Source organism: Panthera leo, chromosome A2 (genome assembly GCF_018350215.1).
Source record: "Panthera leo isolate Ple1 chromosome A2, P.leo_Ple1_pat1.1, whole genome shotgun sequence".
Lineage (NCBI taxonomy): Eukaryota > Metazoa > Chordata > Mammalia > Carnivora > Felidae > Panthera > Panthera leo.
The window spans coordinates 4688936-4716838 of record NC_056680.1 but is presented as its reverse complement, the minus strand read 5'-3'; the positions used below and the strand labels follow the sequence as shown (position 1 = coordinate 4716838).

The window sequence follows — 27903 nt, the reverse complement described above, 5'->3', positions numbered from 1 at the left end:
TTCACTGCCATTTGTCTGCAGCGGTGTCTGTCACCTTGCACCGCCCCCACCACCCAGCCATTGGCTTAGAAATCAAGGCTAGAAAAGGATTCTGGTTAACGGGGAAAGCAATCCGGTCCAAACCTAAGCTCGTCACCCAGGACTCGTCAGGAATTGGGTTAAATCGACTGCCAATCTTGACAAGAACCGCCTCCTGCGTGTACTCATTGGCTTGCGTGCACGATTATCTCACCTGGCGCCCGCCCAGCCTGTTGAAAGGGGCCTTTCGTCAGTCCCCTCCTTCCCGTCCACTTGACTCTCTGGAGCCGTCAATCCGGCTCTGAACTCGCCCCGTAGTTCTGGAACTCCCGCTTCATTGGGCCTCCTGCCCTTTCGGGTCTCCTCGATTTGCCCGCCCAGGACCGGCAGCCGGCAGCCCACTGCCTACGAGAGCTGTCGGTCACGCGGCGCCTCCCGCCCACTGCCTCTCGCGGCACTCCGATTGGCCGCTCGCCTCCGGAGCCCGCGATTGGTGTCCCAGGAGCGGCGGCCGCCTCCCATTGGCCTGGCTGCGCCGTCCGTCACGCCGGCGGCGGGAGGGGGCGTCCCTCTCCCCCCTCGTCGTCTTCCCAGCCGCTGGGTTCCCAGAGTGCTCCGCGGCCGTGTGGAGCGAGGCCTTGTTCCCGCGTTGAGCCGCCGCCGCCGCCGCCTCCTCCTCAGCTTCAGCCTCCGCGCCAGGCCCGGCCCCGCCGCGCCATGTCGGACTACAGCACAGGAGGACCCCCGCCCGGGCCGCCGCCGCCCGCCGGCGGCGGCGGGGGAGCCGGGGGAGCGGGAGGCGCCGGGGGAGGCCCTCCGCCGGGCCCGCCGGGCGCGGGGGACCGGGGCGGCGGCGGCCCCGGCGGCGGCGGCCCGGGCGGGGGGTCGGCCGGGGGTCCCTCCCAGCCGCCCGGCGGGGGAGGCCCGGGGATCCGCAAGGACGCCTTCGCCGACGCCGTGCAGCGGGCCCGCCAGGTGAGGAGGCCGCGGGCCTGAGGGGCGCGCGCGGGCGGGGGAGGGGGCGGGGTCACGCGCGCGCGCGCGGGGTCGCGGGTGGGGGGGGCGAGGCCGCCGCGGGGTCACGTGGGGCGGTAGGCGGGGGCCAGGGCCGCTCGGGGTGTCTCCAGTGGCCCCCAGCGGGTGACCCCCTGCAGGGGCATGGGGCGTCCAGGGGGTCGCCAGGAGTGGCCCCTGGATGTTCAAGGGGCTCCGGAAAGCGGGGACTCACTTGGGGAGCCCTTCTCTTAGGACACCCGAGGGCGTGCTCCCCTCTCCTGGAAGCAAAGTGTCCACCTTCCCCGGGGGACGGTCTTGGCGTTGCCCTCATCTCCCCATCAGGGTAGAGGGCCCCGTTTGCCCCCAGCCCAGCCGCATTTTTGTCTGCTCCCCGGGAAGAAGGGACTTCGAGAGGAAAACAGCTCTTCCTCTTCAGCCTGGAAAGTGGAAGAGGGACCCTTCTGCTATCAGAGCGGCCGAGCACTTAGGCGAAATGGGGAGGGTAGGCATAGGGGCTGGCTCTTTTTGATGCTTCCGGTGCCTTGAAAGCGTGGTCTGCCTCTTTTGGAAAGGGGGGAGGGTCCCACCACTGTGTTTTGAGGCGTGATGGTAACGTGGAGGTGTCACATGCTGGTGTGACTGACCTCCCCGGCTCCATTTGCGGCCTCCCCACGTCCTGGAGGGAAGGAGGCCTGTAGAATGGGAGAACTTTGCCGCCCTCCCGGGAAGCCGACCAGCTGGGGGCCCACTGAGTGCATTCCCGCAAGAGTGCTTTCCCTGGGTTGTTCAGTGCCTCCAGGGCAGAGTGGGAGGTCCCGTTAGGTGAACGCCCTGTTCCCCGCCCAGTGTGGTCTGTGGCTTTCTCACCTATGAGATGGGACAGGTAGGGTTCTAATGTGCACTTAATCTGGACGCCCACCCAAGTGCTTTAACTGAGAAGCAGTTACAACGGGGAGAGTTAATAGGAAAAAGTCTTCATCCTAAGAGCTTTGGCCCCCAAGTGTTAAAAAAAAAAAAAAATGGGGAGAGGTGGAAGATAGATCCTCAGCTTAGCTCATGGTTTGTGTTTCTTTGGAAAACTTGTGATAATCCCACAAACGGACTCTGGTTTTAAATTTGTTGGATCAGGCTTGTTTGAAGTTGTTCTTCACGTGTCTAAAATGTAACATGTGTGCCCCAAGAGGGTCTTTTGTTTTGGTGGAACGAAGGTTTCAGATGCCTTTAAGCAAAAACGTCCCTACAGTTTGTTCAACAGATACAAAGATTTTGAGGGTGAGGGAGATAAAGGAAAGTTGTGCTCTTTAACATCTCAGAAGAGTGGGGCTACAGTCACACGTTCTGGTTCCCTGGTTCCCTCGTGGAGGCAACCTGGGGACCCTCTCGAGAACAGATCAGTGTGGCTTGCCCGTCGGATCACGAGCAGCGTAGGTACAAATCTCATCCAGAAAGGGAGTTTTGAAATTCCTGGATGACTCTCGAACGCTGAGTCCTTGGGTAGGTTCCGAGAAGTTGAGCCGAGCACCAGGGAAGGTTGGGTTTTGGTGGTAATCTTGTGTGCTTACAATTTTGTTTCTAGATCGCAGCCAAAATTGGAGGCGACGCTGCTACCACAGTGAATAACAGCACTCCTGATTTTGGTTTTGGGGGCCAAAAGAGGCAGTTAGAAGATGGAGGTAACTGTAACTACCTGCTGGGAGGAAGGCCTGGGGGTGGCCTTTGTTTGGCTCAGAGTCAGGGGGAAGCCCACTGCCATTTGGTCTTTTAAAACCTCAGCCGTCCCAGCTTTGTTCGTTGTTTTTGTTCGGGCTGCCTTTCTGGGGTATCAGGTGGCTGAGAGGAGCAGATTGTGACTAGGTCCAAGTTGTAAGTTCTCAAGATTGTTCCTCCCCTTCTGGTAGGCTTGGGAAGTGCTCACGGTTTTATCGAGGCCCCACCGAAGTGCAGTGTGGCTGGCCCTAGGGCATGCAGCACTGCCCACGGCAGCCAAAGTGATCAGTGTGGGGATCAACCCAAACCGGACTTTCACCCCGGCCCTCCTTGCCCCTGGACTCGAGTGTTGCCGTCCTTGTTCCCATTCGGAAGGACTGTTTCACCCTTAGTGCTGGTGGTGGGACTGATGGAAGTCTGTCCCTCTTCTGGGGTTGGTCCCTGCTACTCTCCTGTCTGGGCTCTGGGGGTGGGGGTGGGGGAGGGGGGGTTGTTTGCCAGGCCGTGTGGCACCAGCATCAGATTTGAGGCAGCTGTGGGTGGGTGGGTGCAGCATCTGACATCCTCTCTCTTTCACAGACCAACCGGAGAGCAAGAAACTGGCTTCCCAGGGAGACTGTAAGTCCATTGGATGATGCAGGCAGAGGGCAGTGTCAGGGTCTTAAGAGATTTTTAGGAGTCGGGAGCTGGAAGCTCTAGGCAGAGGGCATCTGTCCTTTGTGGAGGCTCTGGGTATTCATCATCTGGGGTCCATGAGCTCTAGGGATCCCAGAGCCCCCAGAGATTGAGGCAGGGACAGTCAGTGGGTGTGCTGATGTGAGGTGGGCTTATCACACTTGAGCGCTCAGGAAGGCTCAGAAGCACTCTAGTAAGTTCCAGCCACTCCTCACGCAGGCAGGAGTGCCGGGGGGCCAGCAGTGTTCAGGGTCCCAAGGAGGAGCCAGGCCAATCTTTGCTTTGGGTTTTCTCTCTGCAGCCATCAGTTCTCAACTTGGACCCATCCATCCTCCCCCCAGGTAAGTCGCGATTTGGAGAACGCTTGTTTCCTCGTCTGTCAGCTGTCTTCTGGCCTTCCTTGCTGATGTGGGGAGAGCTGTGGTCGGGGGGTACACCGTTTTACGGCCTTGTCCCCACTGCTACTTGGCCAGAGAGAGGCCCAGGAGGCAGAGGAGCAGCATTTGCTCCTATGTTGGTCTGTGTGTAGGGCCTAGGGAGGGGAGGGGAGCATGTGGCCATGATGAAGGAGGGGGTGGTCTCTGTGCACTGTGGTGAGACCCTCAGCAGACAGCCATCTTCCCAGAAGGGCGGGGGGCTGGCCGTGGGTTTCTTGTCCGCCTTCTGCAAATGTTTGAGCCCTGAGAGCTGATGGGGCTTGGGGTTCTTAACTTTTTTGCCCCCCAGAACGAGTCCAGTGGATCTGACATAGAATTGTTCGTGAAGGACCACGTTGTTTCACTTTTTAATTACATAAAATATAGTAAGGGCTTACTAGAGAAAGGACGTGAAAAAGATACAGATCTTTTTTCTTTTGAGTCTAGAGACCTGAAATGACTATCGGAATTCTGTAAACGGTCTGAGTGTTCGCTCTTGTCCCGAATCAGTGGAACAGCACTAGTTCAGGGGCCACGCTGACCTCAACCAAGCCTCTCACGGCCCGAATGGGGAAGATGAGTGCTCGAGAGGTTGAGTGGCTTGCTGTGGGGAGAGGGGTTCCTGTACTCTCTTAGGGTTCTGCTTAGGCCCGCCCTTGGTGGGAAGCAGGGCCAGAGGCTGGAAGCACCAAGGACCCTGCAGGTTAGGAGCTGTGGCCTAGGAGCAGGTTAGGAGCTGTGGCCTAGGAACATGTTAGGAGCTCTGGCTTCCAGCGGCCTTTTCTGCTGGAGACTCTCCCATCTCTTCCATTCCCCTCCCCCTGTCTTCTTTCCCACTTGAGACTGATTGTTACCATCTGTCTTTGCAGGACTTCAATGACAGAAGAGTACAGGGTCCCGGATGGCATGGTGGGACTAAGTGAGTGGGTCACTGTGGGATGCCCATCACGCCCTGTCAGGGACCGCGCCCTGGGAGCCCCTGTTGGCCCAGAGCCTTTGGTCTGAGCAGGACTCCTGTGGTCCGCTCCGCTCTCACCTGTCCACTCTGGGCAGGGAGGATGGTGGAGCTCTCTGGGGAGGGGAGGCCAGGAACCCCTGCCACAGTCTTCTCAGCGCTAGGGTACCCTCACCAATCCTTTCTATTTTTTCCTTTTTCTCCACCTAGTCATTGGCAGAGGAGGTGAACAGATTAACAAAATCCAGCAGGATTCAGGCTGCAAAGTCCAGATCTCTCCAGGTAGGAGAGCCAGACTTGTGTCACGACGGGCGTGGGGGGTTGGGCTGGACTCCGACAGGACAGAAGTGAAATGGGTTGGTGTTCACCGAGTGCTTTCTGTGTGCCGGGCTCAGAGCAGGGTCTCCACTCGTACAGCACAGTGCCCTGCGGTGTGGCTGCAACTTTGGTTTCTTCCATTGTATGCTTGCAGGGGGAGGGCTGAGGTGGAGAGTCGAAAATTGAATATAGGAAGTCTTGTTCTAGGGGCGTCTGGGTGGCTCCGTTGATAAAGCGTCTGACTCTTGATCTTAGCTCAGGTCTTGATCTCAGGGTCGGGAGTACAAGCCCCGCATTGGGCTCCATGCTGGGTTTGGAGCCTACTTTAAAAAAAAAAAAAACAGTCTTGTTTTAGATCCTGCTCTAAGCGATTAGTTAAGTCACCATCTGAACTAAGCACCTGGTGGAAAATCAGTGAGAACGTGTGAAGCAGGGAGGTGCATTCAAGGGAATGACTTTGAGGCCAGGCCTAGATTTGAAGGCCAGGCAAGGACTGCTGTGCAGGGGTGTCTGAGGACTTGCTCTAACGTAGTGGCCTTCATAGGCCGTGGAGAGTGCATGTGTGGTCCTCAACGGTGGCAGAAGTGGCCTAGGTTCAGGACATCTTCCATCTCGTCTTTGTCCCTGAAAGATCTGTCGCCTTTCCTGGACTGTGAGCTTCCTGACCTTGGTCTTGCATAGAGCAGCCTCCCGGGTGTTTGGCAAGGTAGTGGTTTGTCAGGCCACTGAATGGTGGCAGAAGTGGCCACTGGTAGTGCAACTTTCGTCATCTCCATAGAAAGCCTTTCTCCGGTGTCCACAGACTCAGAAAGGCATTGACCCTGTCTCTTTTCTCCAGACAGCGGTGGCCTACCAGAGCGCAGCGTATCCTTGACAGGAGCCCCGGAGTCTGTCCAGTAAGTCCCTTGCTGGGCCCTTGTGATGAGGGGAGCAAGCAGAAGGTCTCTCCATCCTTTGGAAAGTTGGGGGCGTCGCCCTCGCCAGGGACTGTACTGATTTTCGATTCCCCTGACTCCGAAGATCTGGGAAAACAACCCGAATGGCCCCAGCCCTAGCCCTGGGGATGGACCCTCTTCCTCGTCATCATTTGCCAGACACGCGTGTCGGACTCACCTTCTTCCCTTTGAGCTGGACGGGGCTGTCAGGCCAGTACTCTCTCAGGTGTCTCAGTCCCAGTCTTCTCCTTCCCAGGAAAGCAAAGATGATGCTGGATGACATCGTCTCTCGGGGTCGTGGGGGCCCCCCAGGACAGTTCCACGACAATGCCAACGGGGGCCAGAACGGCACTGTACAGGAGATCATGATCCCCGCAGGGAAGGCTGGCCTGGTCATCGGCAAAGGTGGCGAGACCATTAAGCAGCTGCAGGTGAGGGCTGGGACGGAAGCTCCTCCTGTCCCAGGAAAGTCTCCTTCCTGCATCTGCGTGTGCATACCCCACCGGCTGCTTTGCCAGAGCCTCTTACCCTTGTGGTCATATCTGCCCCACCCACGTGCACTAGCCCCAGAAAGTCCTTTGAAAGCCCAGCACTGACTATCCACATTGGTTGTGAAGGAACGAGCTGGAGTGAAGATGATTTTAATTCAAGATGGCTCCCAGAACACGAACGTGGACAAGCCTCTTCGCATCATTGGGGATCCTTACAAAGTGCAGGTGAGAACCCCGGGGTGTTGGGGCACCTGGAGAAGTGAGTGACAGATGGGGCTCGGGATTTGATTGAAAGGGGAAGCAGTATTCGAGAGCGTTCTCATGCTGAGCTGTCCCTCCCAGTGCTGGACACAAGTAAGAGGCCTAAACTCTGATCTTTCATTTTCCTATCTGGAAAATGGGGGTTGCTGGCCATCCTTCCTCCTCCCTCTCTCGGGACGGCAGGGCAGGAGCTCAGCGGGGCGCTGGTGGGCTCAGCCTCGGCCCGTGGGCCCTTGGGTGGTGGGACGCCGGGGGAGCGGTGTTGGAGTAGAGCGTGCCCTGTGTGTTTGCAGCAAGCCTGCGAGATGGTGATGGACATCCTCCGGGAGCGTGACCAGGGTGGCTTTGGGGACCGGAACGAGTACGGATCCCGGATTGGCGGGGGCATTGACGTGAGTGCGGGCCTACCCCGATGATGGAGGGCCATGGGCTGGGTGTGGTGGGTGGAGGGCGCCACAGCTGTGGGGACAGGACCCAGCTGGACCCTCCTCCACCCCTCCCTCAGGTGCCGGTGCCCAGGCATTCTGTCGGGGTGGTTATTGGCCGGAGCGGAGAGATGATCAAGAAGATCCAGAATGATGCTGGTGTGCGGATACAGTTTAAGCAAGGTCAGGGGCTTCGCCGAGTAGATGAGCTGGCTGGAGGGCGACTGTGTCCACCAGCTGTGTCCTAGGGAGTCTTCCGAGAGTCCGCTGAGATGCCTTGGCACCGCGGTGTGAACCTTGTTGAGTTTGGGACCTCCTTGTGGTGCCTCCTTCGCCACAGCGGAAGAGGGCACAGCCATGTGAGACAGTTGCTGAGGGGCACACTTCCCAACACACTTCCCAAGTCCAAAGGCGATGTCTTCTGTCACCAGATCTGTCCCTTTTCCTCTTCCCTACCACGTAGCCCATCCTGACTGGGGGCGGCCTGGACCAGATCAGATCACTGCCCCAGCTCAGTCTCCCAAGTGGCAGGCCTGTGGGGAGGAAGGATTGCTCTGTTGCCTTTCAGAGGTCTGTTGTCCTTTTTAGCTCAGTAAAAGGTACCTATTAGTCCCGGGGTGCCCCAAACAGGAAGAAGCCTCGGCTGCCACCCTGTCCTAAGTGGTCGGTTTTCTCATCTGGAAATGTGGGCCCACCGGCATCTCCCGCCCGCTCCTCAATACTTGGGAGTGTGGTGAGCGGCAGTTTGAGCCCGAGATATTTCTGACACCTGGCTTGGCACGATGTCTATCTCGCAGAGGCGGTGTTATGGGGGCTTGGTGTTGTGCTTTTCCTTAAAATCCATCTCTGTTCTGTGGGTGCCGGCTTCAGATGATGGGACAGGTCCCGAGAAGATAGCTCACATAATGGGGCCCCCAGACCGGTGTGAGCACGCAGCACGGATCATCAATGATCTCCTCCAGAGCCTCAGGGTAGGTGGCACCGGGGTGTGCGGCCAGCAGCTGGTGGGTGCAGCGGGGGGCTGGCCCGGCCCCACCAGAGGAGTCCAGGGGCCAGGCTGGCTTTCTGTGTTCACTCCCTCTCCTCCCTGTCTTGCAGAGTGGACCCCCAGGCCCTCCAGGGGGTCCTGGCATGCCCCCGGGGGGCCGGGGGCGAGGAAGGGGCCAAGGCAACTGGGGCCCCCCTGGTGGAGAGATGACCTTCTCCATCCCCACTCACAAGTGTGGGCTGGTCATCGGCCGAGGTGAGTAGGCCCCACCTGCGCCCCACATGCACTCCACTCCTCTCCTGCCCTCTCCTGCCCGCCCTTCACTGCCTGTGGCTCCCACAGGTGGCGAAAATGTGAAAGCCATAAACCAGCAGACAGGCGCCTTTGTGGAGATCTCCCGACAGCTGCCGCCCAACGGGGACCCCAATTTCAAATTGTTCATCATCCGGGGCTCACCCCAACAGATTGACCACGCCAAGCAGCTCATTGAGGAAAAGATTGAGGTGGGCTCGGGAGGGGTTCTTAGAGCCTGGACCCGGCTCCTGTTTCTCAACCGCCCCCCCTTCCTTCCACTGACCATCTGCTTCTCCTTCCTCCAGGGCCCCCTCTGCCCAGTTGGACCAGGCCCAGGGGGACCAGGCCCTGCTGGCCCCATGGGGCCCTTCAACCCCGGGCCTTTCAACCAGGGGCCACCTGGGGCTCCCCCGCAGTGAGTATTGGTCTCCGTCTTCTGGGATTTGGGGCTCAGGGGCTGCTGTGCTGGCAGGAAGAGCCACGGGCCCCGTTTTCACTCACATCAAGATGTGCTAATAGTCTCGGCCCTAGGCAAGGCCCAGCCCAGCCTCCTGTTCCATAGACAGCACAGATGTTGACCGTAGTCTCCCACCTAATGGGCAAACTCATGGAGGTTGTATTTGGGGGACTTTCACATCCCAGAGCAGCATAGTGTGTCTCTTTTGGCATTGATCGTCTCGCCTTTTCCTGGGCGAGGAGCCTGTGGCCGGCCGGGCCTGGGCCCCTTTCCTGCCAGCCGGGCCTGCCCCCGTGGAGCGACAGTCCCGGCTCACCCGTCGCCCCTTCTCTGTCCTGCAGTGCGGGGGGGCCGCCTCCTCACCAGTACCCACCCCAGGGCTGGGGCAATACCTACCCCCAGTGGCAGCCACCTGCTCCTCACGACCCAAGTAAGTAGGCTGCCCAGATGCAGGGCAGGGCAGGGCGTGGCTGCCCAGGTGGGGAGGGCAGGGCTGGCCTCCCGCACCGCCCCTCAGCCCACCCCGCCCTCCCACAGATAAAGCTGCAGCCGCCGCAGACCCCAATGCCGCCTGGGCCGCCTACTACTCACACTACTACCAGCAGCCCCCAGGCCCCGTGCCCGGCCCTGCGCCAGCCCCCGCGGCCCCACCTGCCCAGGGCGAGCCCCCTCAGCCCCCACCCGCCGGCCAGTCGGACTACACTAAGGCCTGGGAAGAGTATTACAAGAAGATCGGTGAGTGTGCGGGCGGCCTCGGGGGCTCAGGCCGGAGGCTGGTGAGAGGCAGCCAGGTCCCGGTGCCGTCCGTCCTCTGACCTCCCGCCGCCTCCCTCCTGCAGGCCAGCAGCCCCAGCAGCCCGGAGCACCGCCACAACAGGACTACACGAAGGCCTGGGAGGAGTACTACAAGAAGCAGGGTGAGCTGCCGGGGGCTCTGGGGGCGGGGCAGCGCTGGGTCCAGGCCCTCCAGCTCCCGGCCTCACTCGCTCACCCTCTGCTTGCCCGCAGCTCAAGTGGCCACCGGAGGGGGTCCGGGAGCGCCCCCAGGCTCCCAGCCAGACTACAGTGCCGCCTGGGCTGAATATTACAGACAGCAGGCCGCTTACTACGGACAGACTCCAGGTCCCGGCGGCCCCCAGCCTCCACCCACACAGCAGGGACAGCAGCAGGCAAGTGGGAATTGCCACCCTCCTCCTCCTCCTTTTTCCTTCCAACCCCCGGCCACCGTCCATCCTGCCTTAGTGGGTAGCGCCGGAAATCCCTTCCCCTGCGGGGTGTGTCCTTGATGCCTGCAGCGGGGGCCGTGTGGCCAGAGGTCTCCGGGAGTCCCCACGAGCTGGGGAAGTGTGCGCTGGGTCCAGAGGTTAAACGAAGAGGCCTCCCTGCGCCGGCCCGCTTGTTCCTGTGTCACGCTGTCGCGATGCTGGGGGAGAGCGCGAAACCAATACAAGGCGGAACTGTTGAACTGGTGGGTAGTCCTGGGGGTGGGGGGGCAGGCCAGCGGCACAGACGTCGGTCGCCATCCTGGCTGCTCACTCGCTCACTCAAAATCTGGCCACTCGGGAAGAAAACGGATGTGTTTTCCCCTCTCCGCGTTACTTTTTTGGGTTTTGTTCCTGGCATTCTTTTATTTTTAACCCCACGGTCTTTCCCCCGTGTCCAAGTGACTGTGTGTTGCAGGCGGCCCCCGCGCGGGTCAGCCCTGGCTCTGCTGGGACTCGGGGAGCTTGCCAAGGGGGCCGGCCCCAGGGCGCCCCCCCCCCCCCCGCACCCCCTTCTCCGCCCCCTTCCCCGGGCTCTGCCTCCTCCGCTCTCGCGCCTGCCTCTGTGTCCCGGTTTTGTCTGTGAAGTGGGCATGACGATCGCCGCCACCTTCCAACCTACCTCACAGGGGTGTTGTGGGGACACCGTGATCTCTGACATTGTCATGTTGTGATGCGCCGGAGCACCTGCCTTCCTGAGGACAGAGGGCCCCCCTCCCCCCTCCCAAACCCCAAGCGCGCTTCTCCCCCCCCCCCCTCCCCCCCGCCCTGCTCTGTCTCTGCGGCCCCCCCCACCCCGCTTCTCTCCTCCTGGTCTTTACGTCACTCTTTCTCCTCCTCCTCCTCCATCTCCATCAAGGAGCCAGTCTGACTTCGGCCGAGTTCCCCGGAGCACTTGCCTAGACAGTTACAGCTCGCCACAGGTTCAGGGGAGGGGCTTCCTGGCCCCCTCCTCGCCACCGTCCCCCCAGTCTCCCGCCCCTTCCTCCCCTCCCCGTAGTGACCGATTCCTATCTCTTCCCTCTCCGCAGGCTCAATGAATCGAATGAATGTGAACTTCTTCATCTGTGAAAATCTTTTATTATTTTTTTTCCATTTTGTTCTGTTTGGGGGCTTTTTTGTGTTCTTTATTTTTTTTTTTTTTCCCTCGTTTGTTTGGCGAGAGAGCGATGGCTGCCGTGGGGGGTGCTGGGGGCGCCCTCGCTGTGAGTGGCTTGGAGGTCATGCCCTGGGCGATGCTGGGCTCTCACTCTCTCGCTCATTCTGTGTGTCTCATGCTTTTTTTCTTTCAAAATTGGGATCTTTCATGTTGAGCCAGCCATAGAAGATAGAATTAAATCTCTGCCAAAAAAAAAAAAAAATTTAAATATAAAAAACACAAAAAGCAAACAAAACCTATAAAATTATATATATATATATAAAAATTTCTATCCCTTCCTGAAACTGCCTCTTTCAGGGGAAAGCAATTCATTTTCTTCCTACCACCCTTGGCCCTCTTCGTGTTTTTAAAATAAACTTTTAAAAAGGAAAAAAAGTCACTCTTGCTATTTCTTTTTTTTAGTTAGAGTTGGAACATTCCTTGGACCAGGTGTTGCTATTTCAGGACCCCCCCTTCTCCCCCCTCAGTCGAGCCCCTCGGCCTCTGCTCCTCCTCTTTCCTCCTGCCTCGCTCGGCTCCCCTGCAGCCCCTCCCGCCGCCCCCTTCCCCCCCCCCCCCCCCCCCCCCCCCCCCCGGGACTGGTCTTGTGTTTCAACTGTTCAAGAGGACATTGAAACTGAAAACAAATTGAGAACAAAACAAAAAATTGTATGGCAGTTTTTACTTTTTATCGCTCGTTTTTAACTTCACAAATAAATGATAACAAAACCTCCCCGTGTCTGCTGGGTGCCGTCTCTTTCTCTCCTCTCTCCCCCTGTAGAGTTTTGAAGCAGATGTTTGTTCGTTCTTTATAGATGTTGTAAAAGCCTGATAATGGTGATTGGAAATTACAAGCTTTGTGTTGTGTTTTTTCTTTCTTTCTTTCTTTCTTTCTTTTTTTTTTTTTTTTAAGAAAAAGAATTATAAGAAAAAATAGTTTTCTGCAGGCGCATTGTGCTTTCCTAACCCCCTCCCCTTTTTTTGGTTAAATAAAGTGCTTTTTGTCTAAAAACTGCGTGCTGGCCGCAGTTGTGTTTGTAGAGGAAACAAGTTGAAGAGGAACAGGGCTTGGCCTCTAAGAGTGGGGTGTGGGCCCCCCGAAGACTGCCCTTCTTGGGTTGCCTTGCAGAAAGGGCAATAGCAGGTTGAGCCCCGGTTCCCTCTGGGAACATGGGGAGCAAGGCACCCGGGAGGGTCCCTGGGGACAGGCGTTTCCATGGATGCAGCCCGCCAGCACAGCAAACCCATGGCTGTGCCTCTCGGGAGTCCCACCCGCCTTGATGCGCACCTGGCTGGGTCCTAGTCTGTCGGCGTCCCCCCAGGTGGAAACCTGGCCTGTGAAGGGAAATGGCACAAGTTCCAGTGCTTGGTGTGCGGCCGTGGCCTCCCAAGGATGAGGACGGGAGATGGGAGAGTGAGCTGAGGGGCCATCTGAGCTGCCTGGCCCAGGGGTAACCATCTTGAGACCTACTAGATGGCTGTAGGGTTCCTTTGGGGTGTGTAGTTGGATGCTAACACAGATCCGGTTTCCCATTCAGGATCCAGAGGCCTGGGGGCCCACAGGCCCCAAGGGCAGCGCCACTGGAGCCCTCAACAGCTCGCAGCCCCCCCAAGGCCTCATCCAGATTTGTTAGGAACCTACCCCTGTGGGTGGTGGCCCCCAGTCAGCCCACCCTTGTGCTGCCTTGGCCCAGAAAGGGGCTGTCAGTCTGGGGTCTCCTGGGGAGTCAGCTTGGGTTAAAGCCTGGCCTCCTGTCACCAGGTCTCTTCCCTCACAGGCCCTGCACCCCTTCTGAGCCCTGTGTGGGCTCTGGGATGAGGGGAGAGGCAGAGCCCCCAGCCCCTCCCGTCACTGCAGCCTTTCAATGACAGAGCGGCACTGGGCAAAATGTCTTCTGGAGCAGCTTCTGCCAAGATCTAGAAGAGGGGGAGCAAGAGGTCAGTTCTGAGTAGCAGCAGGGACCCTGTCCTCCAGCCCCCCACTGAGGCGGAAGCAGGTTAGCAGGCCTCTTCACTAAGAGCCCACAAAGAATCGGGAGGTGTGATGCCAGAGCCATGCGAGTGAGAGAAGAGGGAAATGGGTCGGTCAGGAGGGCTGCAACACAGCGTTCCGTATCACAGCTGGCCACTCGGCCACCCGAGCCCGGTGGAGACCCTGTCCCCTGGAGCAGGCCTCGGGAGGGAGGATGGTGTGGGGAACTGCCTCCTCCAGGCTGCTGCCCTCGCATCCCACCCTCGGCGGTGAGAGCTGGTTGCACAGGGCACGCGGTTCATTTTAGCCTCTGCAGCACTCCTACCTTCCACCGGAGAGAAAAGCAGAGAAACTGGGTGGGTCACTTTAATAATTAAAATATCCCTGGGGTGCCTGGGTGGCTCTGTCGGTTGAGCTTCTGGCCTCAGCTCAGGTCACCATCTCACAGTCTGTGAGTTCAAGCTCTGCGTCCGGCTCTGTGCTGACAGTTCGGAGGCTGGAGCCTGCTTCGGGTTCTGTGTCTCCCTCCCTCTCTGCCCCTCCCCTGCTCGTGCTCTCTTTCTCTAAGATAAATAAACATTAAAAAAAGAATTAAAATATCCCTGCTCCCCACCCCCACCCCCCTGCCCCAAGAATATATATGGCTGGATAGGAGTTGAGCCATGGCTAATGTGGTTAACGGGTTGTCATAATCCTAGGTTTTGTAGATACGTTCTAAAATGTATTTAATGTTGCAGTTCTGGAGACAGTCACTCTGTTTAGACCCAAACGTCATAGCTGGAAGGCCACGGCCTGTGCTTATTACTGCCCAGTGGGAGAAATGAAAGTCCCCAGTGTACACGCTGGGGAAACAGGCCCAGGGAGGTCCAGGATGTGGGGCCATGGCGTGACCCCTGACTTGTTCCCCTGGGGGGTTGGGGGTGAGTGGCAAGCAGGGAGTACCCACGTTTCGGAGCAGGTTGTTCTGCTGGTAGGAGGTCAAGACTGGCTCGCACAGGGTGTCGTATGTCTCTAGGCCCTGGCAGAGGGCCGACTCACAGTCACGAACCCGGTGCTCCTTCTCGCCCCGATGCCACACTCTGAAGACCATCGCATCCATGGAGCGATCAAACATGATGAGGTCGGGGGCCCGGCCCACCTCCGCACCCACAAAGGGGCTGGATGAGGAAAAGGCAAGGTGCAGTGGCTCCCTGACCACCCCCCCACCCCACCGACCCCGAGATCAGGAGTCTAGGGTTGTGTGGACCCCCCCTGGGTTCATCTTGGTTTTTTTAGCTCCAAGTGTGTGTTTTACGTGTTCGTTTTTTTGGATGGGTAGGACATTGGCAGAGCTCATCAGTAAACAACGCTAACAGGGAAGAGTGAAGACTTGCTTCCTCACCATCCCCAGCCACCCAGTTTCAGCCTCCCAGGAGTTGTTTCTTGTGTCTCAGTCTGGAGTTATTTTAGGCATATACCATACAAGCAAATTGGTTCTGATGTCCTTTTTCCTCCTTTTTTGTACAAGTGGTGAAGATACTGATTTGCCTTCAATCCTGGTCGCTCCGTATCACAAGATGACTCTGTGTCGGCACGTTAAGGAAGTTCCTGATTGTTACAGAATCCTGCTCTATGGATGTACCATTTCTTAGTTCTAGGTTGGTGGGTATTTGAATTGAAATATTCCTTCCAAGATGGATTTAAGCAGTCTTCAATTGCCTTCCTTTTGCCCAGATACTTCGCTGGGCAAGGCAGAGTCCCCAGCTCACCACTGCCCATACCACTGCCCTCCCCTCCCTGACTGGTCTCAGGAAGACCTTCCTAGATCTCCATGGCCGCCCACTGTGAGCTCTACCTCCTACTAGTTCCTCCAGAATTTCCTTGTAAAATAGACTCCACTGGTGCATTAAAAACAAAACAAAAACCAAGTGGGACTCATTCCAGGAAAGCAAGGATGGTTCAATACAATTTATTGTATTCACATCGGAGGGAAAAGTCATATGATCATCCTCATAAACACAGAAAGGGCAATTAACAAAGTTCAGCATGCATTCCAGATTCTTTAAGAGGGTAGGAATTGATAAATATCTTCAGCCAGGATCTTAATGGAAACTTGCTTCCGCACTGAAGTTGGGAACAAAATAAAATTGCCCACTCTTGCTCCTGTGACCTAGGAAGGTATAAGAAGATTCGCTAAAGCAATGAGATTACGGAAATCAATCTGAGAGACCTGAATTTGAAAGAAGGGGGTAAAACAATGTCTGTTTGCAGATGATGTGATTATATTTTTGGAAAACTCAAGAAAATCAACAAACTAGTATAGACTTCAGAGAATTTGACAAAATAACAGGATATAGCATTAACACACAGAAGTCTGTAGCCTACGTGTATACAAAAATCACCAGTTAGAAAAGAAGGCCCCATTTGCAACAGCAACAAGATGAAATATAAAATGCTCAGGCAAGGGGCGCCCGGGGGGTTCAGTCAGTTAAGCATCTGACTTCAGCTCAGGTCATGATCTCACAGTTTGTGAGTTTGAGCCCCGCGTCGGGCTCTGTGCTGACAGCTCTGAGCCTGGAGCCTGCTTCAGATTCTGTGTCTCCCTCTCTCTCTGCCACTCACACTCCGTTCCTCTCTCTCTCTCCCTCAAAAATAAATAAACATTAACTTTAAAAAGTGCTCAGACAAAACTTTTCCAGAAATGTGCAAAGTCTTAAGGACAACCTCTAAGGAAAAGTTGGACAAAATACTCCTAAATGATTCAAAGGAGACTTGGAACAAGAGGAAGATATAAATGTGCCTGGATAGGAAGACCACATCATAAAGGAGGTGAGCGTTCTCAAATTAGTTTATAATTGCTTTTTTTTTTAATGTTTATTTTTGAGACAGAGACAGAGCACGAGTGGGGGAGGGGCAGAGAGAGAGGGAGACACAGAATCTGAAACAGGCTCCAGGCTCTGAGCTGTCAGCACGGAGCCCGACATGGGGCTCGAACCCATGAACTGTGAGATCATGACCTGAGCTGAAGTCGGACGCTTAACCGACTGAGCCACCCAGGCGCCCCTCAAATTAGTTTATAATTTCAACATAAGATAGTTTTTAGTCTAATTGGTTCATGCTAACATTCAAATACAAAAACAAGCAGAAAATGGCCAGAAGAACGTAGGCAAAGCGAAGCAAGATGGTGGGCGTGAGACGGGAACTACTCAGCCCCACCAGCTACTGAAACCTATTAAAGCCACCATGCCGGAAACAGCAGTGTGCAGGGGCACAAACAGACCCCTGGAACAAAATGGAATCCAGAAATTAACCCAAGGATAATATGGAATGTTGTATGGTGAGGGTGGCATCCCCCCAAAATGGAGAAAGGACAGGCTTTCAACTGGATGATCCTGGGACAACTAGATCACAATTTGGAAAAAGATCAAATTGAACCCTTACCTCGTCCCCAAAACTAAGATGAGTCCCAAATGGATCAGAGATAGAAATGTAAGAAATAAGGTAATACAGGGGTGCCTGGGTGGCTTGGTCGGTTAAGCATCCGACTTTGGCTCAGGTCATGATCTCACGGTCCGTGGGTTTGAGCCCTGCATTGGGCTCTGTGCTGACAGCTCAGAGCATGGAGCCTGCTTCGAGTTCCCTCTCTCTCTGCCCCTCCCCTGCTCGTGCCCTGTTTCTGTCTCTCTCTCTCTCAAAAATTAATATTAAAAAAATAAAATAAAACAAAATAGAATAAAATAAAATAAAATAAAATAAAATAAAATAAAATAAAATAAAATAAAATAAAGAAATAAGGTAATACAAGTACTAAATAAGCCATGAATGGATCCCCTTATAAGCCTAGGATTGGGGGGGGGGGGGGAGGGGGAGTCTTAAAGTCTAAGAAGAAATAACAAAATATTGATAAATATGATTTTAAAATTTTTAAATAGGGGTGCCTGAGTGGCTCAGTTGGTTGAGCGTCTGACTTCGGCTCAGGTCATAATCTCGTGGTTTGTGAGTTCAAGCCCTGCCTCGGGCTCTATGCTGACGGCTCAGAGCCCGGAGCCTGCTTCCGATTCTGTGTCTCCCTCTCTCTCTGCCCCTCCCCCACTCATGCTCCATCTCTCTCTGTCTCTCAAAGATACATAAATGTTAAAAAAAAATTTAAATAACTTTTACATGGCAAACAGATACCATAAAGTGAGGTCAAAAGATAATTGACAAAGTGGGGGGCTAATAGCCCTAATATATAAAGAGTTCCTAGAAATCAAGGAGAAAAGACCAACAATCTGTCTTTTTAAAACAAAGATAGCTAAAGATTGATAAAGAGCACCCCGAAGAAATTAAAATGGTCCTTAAACTTTGGGGAAGATGTGTGATCTCACTCATAGTAAGAGAAATGCCCATTTCAAACTACCCCCAAATGCCGTTTCACACCTAACAAGTCAGAAGAACACCCAGAAGTTTGGCAGTATCCTCTGTTGGTGTAGGTGTGAGGAAAGGACCTTTTGCTCTATCGCTGGTGGCAATGCAAAAGAGTGTGGTGACAGCTCGCAAAATGGTGGACACATTTCTCTTTAGCAAACCCACCCTGAAGAACCTATCAAAAGATCCTAGCAAAAAATACGAAATGACACGCCGAGGTCATTTCGTGCGACATTGTAGTGGCACAAGACTGCAAACAGCTTCTTGTCTGTCAATAAATTGTCCCACGATTTATGGTCTGTGGTCCTACAAGTACTAACTCAGCTAAATAAACAATGGAAGTGCCACACAACGGATACTAGTTATAGAAGGAGACAAGGAAGTCGTCAACGCGGATAGAAGATCTTCGAGATACATTGTAAAGTTTTTAAACATGAAGATTAGTATGTACAGAACGCCAATTTTCGTGTGGGGAGGATCTCTGTGTCACATACACACACACACACTTGCTTTATATTTGCAAAATAAACACCAGCAAAGGGACAAACCACAAACTAATGAGAGGGGCGCCTGGGTGGTTCAGTCGCTTAAGTGTCCGACTCTTGATTTCGGCTCGGGTCATGATCTCACAGTTTGTGAGTTCGGGCCCCAAGCTGGGCTCTGCGCTGACGTGTGGAGCCTGCTTGGGATTCTCCCCCCTCCCTCTCTCCCTGCCCCTCCCCTGCATTCTCCCACTCTCTCAAAATAAGTGAATAAACTTAAAAAAAAAAAAAAAAAAAAAAAAACTCATGAGAATGGTTCTCCATGGCGGAAAGGAGGGCACAATCTGGGGTGGAGAGTGGACAGGAAAGGTTGGAAACAAGCTCTCTCCGAGCATACCTTTTTATGTGGCTCTGACTTTGATCCGACTTCTGCTCAGGTCATGATCTCACCTCCCGGTTTGTGGGTTCGAGCCCTGAGTCAGGCTCTGTGCTGACCGCTCAGAGCCTGGAGACTGCTTCCAATTCTCTGTTTCCCTCTCTCTCTCTCTGCTCCTCCCCCACTCATGCTCTGTCTCTCAAAAATAAACTTAAAAAAAAAAAAAATGAAAGCACTCCCTAATATCCCAAACCAAATTGAAACAAATGTCCCCCCACCGAATGTCACTTTCATGCATAACTACACAGGAAAAAAATAATTACTCCAGGCAACTTGGTGTTTTTATTACACATCCGCAGTGAGGAATATTACAAGGAAAATCAGAGCTGCAGAGAAATCTTAAACTTCCTGGAGTCGTTTTATTCCTAGTGGTTGAGATTGGTGTATTCCTGGCAAGCTATTTTGCAGCTAATGGAATAATGCGAAGGACTGTGTTAACGGCTTTAGGAGTCAAACATTTTAGGAAAAGAGAAAAAATCATTGTCATGTTCATTGTAAACTGGAAACATCAGTATGAACTTGTGATCCCCCCTCCCTCCTTCGCAAGTTTGTGTTTTCCAGCTCCGTCCACTGGAAGGGCCTGGAAAATGATGACAACTCAGTGGCGATGAGTACCCCTCACACCCAGACTGGACCCCCACCCCCACCCCAATAAAAGGAGTTCCTTCGAGGCATGGCCAGTTCTAGGACCCGTCAGGAAACGTGAAAAGTCGTGCTGGAGATCGGAAGACACACATGTCAGCGAGAAAGGGCTCCCCCTGACCAAAGACGTGACAGCTGACCCATGAGTTCCTAGTGATGAGAGAGAACAAGACAAAGGCAGACAGAAATAACCAGCCTCATGGTTGCCCTTGGAAGTCACTGGGACGCCAAGGCCTGAGTCTGAAAAATGGCCGTCCGAGGAAGAAGTTGGGCATCTGTCCCACCTGTGGGGTAGCAACGGTATTTCAGGATAACCAAACCGCCCAGGGTGAGGAAGGACATTTCTCCTTTAGCGAGAATGCCCGCTAATCAGTGTGGGGAAAAAATGACCGGAAGAGAAAAATCCGAAATTGGCAATATCTAATGAGATAAGGGATTCGGGTCAGCGGGCGAATGGAAGCCACGATGTGAAGACGCCCAGGGGTTTTGACAGCTGGGGCTGTCTGACCACGTGTGGGTGTGTCCCCGGGGGGCTGCCACCACGAAATGCCACATGTTGTGTGACTCAGACAACAGGAATTCTACTTTGTCACAGTCCTGGAGGCTGGAAGTCCAAGATCAAGGTGCCAACTGAGCTGGTTCCTTCTGGTTCCTCCTGAGGCTTCTCCACTCGGCTCAAGAAACACCGTGTTTTCCCTGTATCTTCCCTCTGGGTGTGTCTGTGTCAAATCTCTTCTCGAAAGGACACCGGTCAGACGGTCAGACGGGATCGGGACCCACCCTAATGGCCTCTTTTAACATAATCACCTCTTTTTTTTTTAATTTTTTTTAACGTTTTTATTTTTGAGACACAGAGAGACAGAGCATGAACAGGGGAGGGGCAGAGAGAGAGGGAGACACAGAATCCGAAGCAGGCTCCAGGCTCTGAGTAGTCAGCCCAGAGCCCGACGTGGGGCTCGAACTCACGGACCGTGAGATCATGACCTGAGTGAAGTCGGACGCTCAACCGACTGAGCCACCCAGGCGCCCCATAATCACCTCTTTAAAGACCCTCTCTCCACCCACAGTCACATTCTGAGGTCCTGGAGGTTAGGGCTTCCACATAGAGATTTGGGGGTCACGGTTCCACCCATCACAGACCCCTCACTAGAGAGTGGCAATCCGGCATGTGGGAGCCTCCTGGAAGTTATGCGATCCAAAAAGTATCGATTGAACCACAGTGCTCTCCACCGAATTTGCCCGGATTCATCTACGGCCATTCAGGGGAAGAACCAAACCCTGGGGAGCACAGAGTGTCACAGCCCACCGTCGTCAGAATCGCACACAAGGGGACACCTGCTTGGCTCAGCCCGTGAGGCCTCCCGACTCTTGGTCTCAGCTCAGGTCATGATCTCCTGGTTTGTGAACCCAAATCCCCTGCTTGGGATTCTTTCTCTCCCTCTCTCTCTCTGCCCCTTCCCTGAGCATGTGCCCGAGCGCGTGCTCTCTCTCCCTCAAGATAAATAAATAAACAAACAAACAAAAAAAAATTGCACGGCAAAAGCCCTCTGCAAGCACAACGCATGCTCTGTTTTCCTCACTTTCTCAAGTCTGCCACCTGTATCCCAGGGAACGTGCAGGGGCCCGATTCCTCTGAAATAACACACTTGAACATATTTAAACTTTTTAAAAAAAGGTTTATTTATTTTTGAGACAGAGAGGCAGAGCTTGAGTGGGGGAGGGTCAGAGAGCGAGGGAGACACAGAATCCAAAGCAGGTTCCAGGCTCTGAGCAGTCAGCACAGAGCCTGACGCGGGGCTCGAACACACAAACCGTGAGATCATGACCTGAGCCCAAGTCGGACGCTTAACCGACTGAGCCACCCAGGCTCCCCCACACTGGAATGTATTTAAAAGATAAACCAGCCACGTCGAAGAGACGCCTAAGCATTCTGTGCCACCGGACAGAAGTTCACGTCAATGCCTGTGAAGCATGAAGAAGTGACATCTGAGTCCCAAACAAGACTCTAGACCCACCACCGATTTGCAGGAAATCTAGAGGAGGAGAGGAACGTGGTAAAAAATGCGTTGCAATCAACAAAATCCAGGCCGTGCGACATAAGGAGACCCGAACACGTGCCTTCTTCAGTAAACAATTGCAAGGAAACCAAAGCAGCAGGGATGGAACGAGCACCTACAGATGACCAGGAATGTGACACAGAGTGACCAGCTGCAGTGTCAGCCTTACGTGAATCCTCATTAAAACCGGGGGTAAGAAGAACAAGATTTTGAGGCTGTTCACCGGAAATTTGAATAGTGATCAGCTATTTGATGATATGAAAGATATTAAGATCATGGAAGCATTCTGATTTTACAGACGCTTTCATCTTTTAGAAAATATATACGGAAAGTGGGGCGCCGGGGGGGGGGGCCTCAGTCGGTTGGACGTCCGACTTCGGCTCAGGTCACGATCTCGTGGTTTGTGAGTTCGAGCCCCGCGTTGGGCTCTGCGCTGACAGCTCAGAGCCTGGAGCCTGCTTGGGATTCTGTGTCTCCCTCTCTCTCTACCACTACCACCCACCCCCCTCTCTCTCAGAAATAAACATTTATATATATATATATATATATATATATATATATATATACTGACATATTTACAGATTTTTTTTTAAAAAAGCACAAGATATATTGAACCTGAATCTGAGTGCTCTGGGAGTTAACTTTGCATGTGCAGCACAAATGAGAGACAGAGAGATGAGTTAGATAATACCACGAGGCAGGAAGCCCCCGGAAAAATCCCGAACGTGAGCCGCTCTACAGGATAACTGACCCAGACCAGTCAAAGGCCGGAAGGACTAAGCAAGCCGGGCGGCCTTCCCTCCTCAGATTAGGAGACACCTACAATGGTGTGGGCCTTGTCCTACTCGCAAATCTCACCAGAGATCAAAGAGACATTCTTCAGACACTGGGCAAATGCAGAGGTGGCCTGGACATCAAATGGTCTCAAGGCATGAATGTTAATCATCTCAGGAGCGGCTGGGTGACAGAGCGCCCATAATGGGATCTGGAATCTGTTGCAATTTTTTTTTTTTTTAGTTTACTTATTTTTGAGAGAGAGAGAGAGAGAGAGAGAAAGTGCAAGTGGGGGAGGGGCAGAGAAAGCAGGAGACACAGAGTCCGAAGCAGGCTCCAGGCTCTGAGCTGTCAGCACAGAGCCCGACGCGGGGCTCGAACCCACGAACTACGAGATTGTGACCCGAGCTGAAGTTGGATGCTTAACCCACTGAGCCACCCAGGTGCCCCTGGGACTCCGCTTCAAAGCGCACAGTCAGCAATCGCGACAAGACGTTTCGGCATAGATACAGCAAGTGTGACCGGACCTCGATGATGGTTCGATCCGGCGACGTGGAAATCCGTTAGATGGTTCCAACTATGTACGTGTTTGAAATCTGGCACCACAAAACTACCGAGGACTTCCTTGATGGCTTTTCCACTCGGGGGGCACGCGCACCCCCAAATGCCACGAAGACCTCTCTTCCTGGTGAGGACGGAGTGCGAGGCTTCACGGGGTCAACTTCCACAGACTGGCTGGCCTGGACGTCACTGTCAGCCCTGTTATTTCACACCGCATCCTGCCAGCTGCCTCTTTCTACTTTTTTTTGTGTGGGGTCAGGAGAGGGGGAAGGGTTTTTGTGAGGGGGGGCGGGGAGGAGGGCAACGAGTACTTTGGCAAATAGAAAGGGGGCATCACTTGCTCTGGAGGTAAGTGTAAAATCGAATACAAAGAGCCCGGTTGTGATACCAGACGCCCGTAGAAGAAGATGTTACCACTAGGGGGACCTGGGTGAAGGGTACAGGGCAATTTCCTGTGAGCCTACAATTTATCAACACATTTCAAAGAAATACATAATTATTTAAAAATGTCTTATGGGGCGCCTGGGTGGCTCAGTCGATTAAGCGTCTGACTTCGGCTCAGGTCGTGGTCTCACGGTTCATGAGTTCGAGCCCCACGTTGGGCTCTGTGCTGACAGCTGGGAGCCTGGAGCCTGTTTAGGATTCTGTGTCTCCCCCTCTCTCTGCCCCTCCCCTGCTCGCGCTCTGTCTCTCTTCCTGTCTTAAAAATAAATAACCATCAAAAAAACATTTTTTTTTTTAAATCTGTTGTGAACAGGGGAGCTTCCTTGCAGGTTAACACTTTGGGGGGAACATCGACTCAGAGAAATGACCTCCCGTGTCTGGGCGTTTCAGGGAGACGGTTCACGGATGCTCCAACGAAATCCAACCGGATTATGATAATCTAGGCTGCACGTGTGTTATCTGGCCCTCCTCACTGCCCCTCGTGCAGAGTGCGGCCTGGCAGGGAGTCGCCCTGTGTTCACAGGCCACAGGCCACCCACCACGGGCCTCGGCTCCCCGCGGCTTGTGTTCTCGGACAGGTGCACAGGTGACTGCAGCAATCTTGGAAACAGACGGGAAACCGTCCCAGGAGGAAGCCTTCCCACCTTCCCCACAGGGAAAAGAGGCTTGTAGCATTTCTGTCCACATTCACAGATGATGGAACTGAGGCTCGGGAAGCCAGGTCTTGTGCGGATTACAGGCAGGTGGAGAAAGTGACCGAGCGTGACCTGAGTGCCAGTCTCCTTGGCTCCAAAGCCAGTGTCTGAACTAGGCTGGCCAGCCTCCTAAGGGGCAGGAGCCAACCTCAAGTCACCTGCCCTCCATGGGCCTCGATTTCCCTGTCTGTAAAATGGGGGCATTGATCTCCCTAGAAGATGGCATTTCACCTTGGCTTCCTGTGAATTTCACCACCTTGGCCCTGAAAAACCCCCCAGCGGTGTTTTGAATGTCCAGAGAGGGAGAACAGGAATGGCAAAGAGAAGGATCCCCAGACTTCTGGAGCGTTGGCTTCAAGCCAGACCCACTGCACCGACTCACAGCACAGATGGAGCTAAAACGCTCAGGCCTGGCAGGGTCCAGGTTGAAGGGCCAAGTTGGTGGCCTCCAGGGATACCTGGACAGACCCAGGGCAGGGGCCTACAGGGTCCTCAAAGGCCCACATGGGGCCGGCAGCTCACAGAGATCTAGAAAATTCTCCGCAGTGAAAATCCACTCTCATAACCCGGGCCTGTTTGTTTCCTCGCTTCTGGCAGCCACGTGGGTACGAGGAAGGCACGTGTTCTGTTCCTCTTAGCATAAAACCACAACGCGAGCAGGATCCTAATGGCAGGTGGCGCTCGGCCTCCATGATGGAGGGGCAACCCTCCGTGGGAGTAGGGGGGACCCTGGTGGGGGGGGGGGAAGCAGAGAGGGAACCCCTGCTGACATGGTTAACATCTAGGCCTCGAGACCAACTGTGTGACCCCAGGCAAGTTGCCCGATCCCTCTGTAAAAAAGCAGGATGCTTACGGTGCAAGAAACGCTTTTCTGGAATGTTCCAAAAGCTCAGAGCTCATCCGTGTAGTGTCAAGAACAGCCCTGAGCTCAGGAAAAAGCTCGAGATGCATTCATGCTGCTGTTGCCATGGGGACATGCAGGCCCCACGTTGCCAAGTCAGGCCCTTTTCAAGGGAAGCTGGGAGTTTTGATGTGGCCTCTCGATATTTGAAGGGTGGCCACTGCTGCAGAAAAAAACTCTTAAAAATGCTGTAGGGACGGGGCGCTGGGGTGGCTCAGCCGGCCAAGCCCCCGCCTCTTGATTTCAGCTCAGGTCAGGATTTCACAGTTCGTGGGTTCGAGCCCCGCGTCGGGCTCTGTGCTTGGCAGCTCAGAGCCCGCTTGAGATTCTCTCTCGCTCTTTCTCTGCCCCTCCCGGCTTGGTCACTCTCTCAAAAAAATAAGCTTAAAAAAAATTTTTTTTTAATGCCATAGGGTCCAAACTGCTGGCCCGAGGCTGCTGAAGACAGAGACATTCATTAGCTCGGCTTTTGCCCTCAGAGCTCCCAGACCAGGAGAGGGAACCCAGTCCATTGCCCTGGAAGTCACCGCCAGGAGCCCGACAGGACTGCTCTTGTGCAGGTGCTAACAGAGGGCAGGGCCCCACCTGCCCACGAGGATAGCGGCCCCAGCCCTCGGTGGTGACGTCGGTTTGATTCCCGCCTGCGCTTCTCTGAAGGCATTTCAACTGCATCTGGCAAGTTCCGGAAAAGCCCGGGGCCTGACAACCCGCCACAGTTTCGCTTGTCCGGCTCGGCCATTTCCGGACCCTCCAGCCACGGCTGTTCAGGTGCCTGGTGGGCCTTTCCAGGAAGTCAGCGCTGCCGGCAGAGAAGTAACCTGAAGACCGACTGTGAGTTGCCAACGCGGGCTGGCTCCTCTTCTCGCTGCTCAGTTGTCCCACGTCCTCGCTTCGAGGAGGCCACCAGGGCCACCCAACTCAAACAGCCCGCTTGTGTCCCTCCGGGACGTCATTCCGTCTTCTGCTCTTTGCTGCCTTCACTGCTGCCAGAAACGTCTCAGCTTCATTCGGCAAGTCACGTATTGGTCAGTGTCTGTCCACCGGCAGGGACTGAGTCTGTCTCGTGAACGCCTAAGGACAGGGTCTGTTCTCAAACCATTTGGGGACAGGTGGCTGAATAAATAGATGAGCAAATAACTACACTCCATCTTTATGGCCCAGGGATGATGCTAAACCCATGTGCTACTCAGGGGGCAAATGATCCGTGTGCAGGAAAAGATTAGTATGACTTTGTCCCTGCCCTCAGAGAGCTCGGCAGCTAGCCACCAACAGTGGCTAGAAGCTTCCAACAGCCTCCTGACTGTCCCTTGAAAATCTAAAACTCCAGTCCACACCCCCCCGCCTCCCGCCGCCGCCATCTGCTCTCCCCAGTCTTATCCCTTCCGATCTCCACCCAAGGTGGGGAGGGAGAGTAGCTCCACACTTCACCACATTCTCACACACCCTGGGGTCACTCACAATGCACTCCAACTCCTTGGCCTGCTTCAGCTTCCAAGGGAAGCCGTCGGTGAGGAAGGCGCAGCTCTCCTGGCACGACAGCATGGTGTTGCTGATCAGGTCTGTGATGATGCCCTGGGAAGGAAAGGGGTGTTGGGTTTGGTGCCCCAGCAGCCCCCCCCCCCCCCCACCACGTGGCCACTTCGTCAAGTTTTCTCCCTTGGCCTGGACTTCTGGTGAATTCAGAAGAGCCCTTGCCCTGGCCAGTGCCTGGGGTTCTAGGTCTGCCCTGGTGCCCCAGGGCCACTCTGATGCACTGAGGCCATCTACCGGGGCTGGTGGCTGCTGTGTGCCAGGCTCGCGAGGTCTCATTCATTTATCACTACCTTCTTACGGGTAGATACAGGGGTGACCTTCATTTTCCAGGTGAGGGAACGGGCACAGGAGGGGCCAGTTGATATACATGCCCAAGGTCACAAAAGGAATAAATACGAGCTAACTTTACTGTTTGTTAAATGTCAGGCACTCCGCCAAGTGCTTTATGAGAATGACGTCAGCCAACTGTCCCTACAGACGCCAGCTGGTCTCCCATCTTACAGGTGAGGACACAGAGGCTCAGTGCAACAAAGCTGTGGCCAGGCCGGGAGCCAGAACCTTCTGGGCCTATCTGCTTCCACAGGGTTTCCAGGGAAGGTACCACCTTCTTCCCTCTGCCCCTGTGCCTGTGAGCTTTCACCATGGGCACCAGGAGCCCCTGCAGCATGATGTCACGGGCCTCCCAGCCCCACTGGGTACTGCATTGGCCCTCTTGCGTCAGCAGCTGGCCCAGTCCAACGTGGCAAAAGCCATATTTGGTCGCCACGTTCTTGCACTGTGTCCCTTTGCCACAACCTGGGCCACCCATCACGAAGATCAGAGCGGACTTGAGGATGTCTGGAGGGCCCAGGGAAGAGGTGGGGAGAGGATTTGATGCCTACAGGAGCCAACACATGCCGAGGTGACTGTGTCCACAGCTTAGTGTGTGTCCTTGGGTGAGTGACACTGGACGCAGGTCTCCTGGAATACCCACTTTGCTATGCCCTAGGGTGGCAGCCAGGGGTGCACATCCATGCCCAATGGTACACTCAGGCATGGCATCGTTAGTTCTGTTACAGGTAGCCGGGAGGATGTGAACTTGAGCAGGCCAGGCCTTCTGCACACAGCATCTCCTTGAAGAATCTCAGTGACTAGCATCCCATTTTACACTTGAGGAAACAGGCTCAGAGTGGGGCGGAGACTCGCCCATCCCCCAGACTTATCCCACACCACCCTCCTCTTCCTTCACGCTGGTCCAGCCCCAGGGGCCTCTTCTGTCCCTTGAACTTGCCAAACTTATCCTTCTCCTGCTGTCCTGTGCCCCGCCTCCTCCCTGCTGCAGTAAGTCCCTGCTCCTCTACCTTCAGGTCACAGCCGACCTGTCAGACTCTCTCTAAGAAACTCCCACCCCATCGTTCCATCTCAGAGCCCCATTTCTTCCACAGCAACAGCCACGATTAGTAACGATTTCGCCTGTTTACTTGCTCCTGCTTCTCTCCCCAGCCAGACTCTACTCCATGAGGGCAAGGACTGTTTCTGTCTTGCTGGTCCCAATATTTCTAATAGTTGGCACGGTTCCTGACATACAGTAGTGGGCGATGAGTAAATGCACGCCCATGGCTACCAGGCATGTCTGTGGAGTGTGGTAGTTTATAGCGCAATTTTGGTGTCTTGCTTCCTTCCGCCTTTGCTTAGTGAATTCCTA

The 27903-nt window shown here is 54.6% G+C and overlaps 2 protein-coding genes across 4 annotated transcripts; one reads left to right on the top strand and one right to left on the bottom strand.

Moving 5' to 3' along the window:
* The first annotated feature begins 636 nt into the window (after positions 1 to 636).
* Positions 637 to 11880, top strand: LOC122213825 (KH-type splicing regulatory protein). Of its 3 annotated transcripts, XM_042928149.1 has the most exons (20): positions 1267 to 1516; positions 2591 to 2687; positions 3301 to 3339; positions 3698 to 3737; positions 4682 to 4731; positions 4978 to 5049; positions 5924 to 5981; positions 6277 to 6451; positions 6638 to 6736; positions 7066 to 7164; positions 7278 to 7380; positions 8068 to 8168; positions 8296 to 8440; positions 8528 to 8688; positions 8785 to 8894; positions 9278 to 9366; positions 9474 to 9671; positions 9776 to 9853; positions 9945 to 10105; positions 11230 to 11880. In XM_042928149.1, the coding sequence occupies exons 1-20, from the start codon at positions 1508 to 1510 to the stop codon at positions 11236 to 11238; spliced, it is 1893 nt and encodes a 630-aa protein (XP_042784083.1). In that variant the 5' UTR covers positions 1267 to 1507; the 3' UTR covers positions 11239 to 11880. The 3 variants fall into 3 exon arrangements, with proteins under 3 accessions (XP_042784082.1, XP_042784083.1, XP_042784081.1); XM_042928148.1 differs by lacking the exons at positions 1267 to 1516; positions 11230 to 11880 and adding an exon at positions 637 to 993 and having other exon boundaries at positions 9945 to 10714; XM_042928147.1 differs by lacking the exon at positions 11230 to 11880 and having other exon boundaries at positions 1268 to 1516; positions 9945 to 10714.
* A 1726-nt stretch (positions 11881 to 13606) lies between these two features.
* Positions 13607 to 27094, bottom strand: LOC122204246 (adenylate kinase isoenzyme 1). Its single transcript, XM_042911683.1, has 3 exons — positions 26860 to 27094; positions 14207 to 14446; positions 13607 to 13633 (listed from the first exon to the last, which is right to left on the bottom strand). The coding sequence occupies exons 1-3, from the start codon at positions 27025 to 27027 to the stop codon at positions 13607 to 13609; spliced, it is 435 nt and encodes a 144-aa protein (XP_042767617.1). The 5' UTR covers positions 27028 to 27094.
* Between the last annotated feature and the right edge of the window lie 809 nt (positions 27095 to 27903).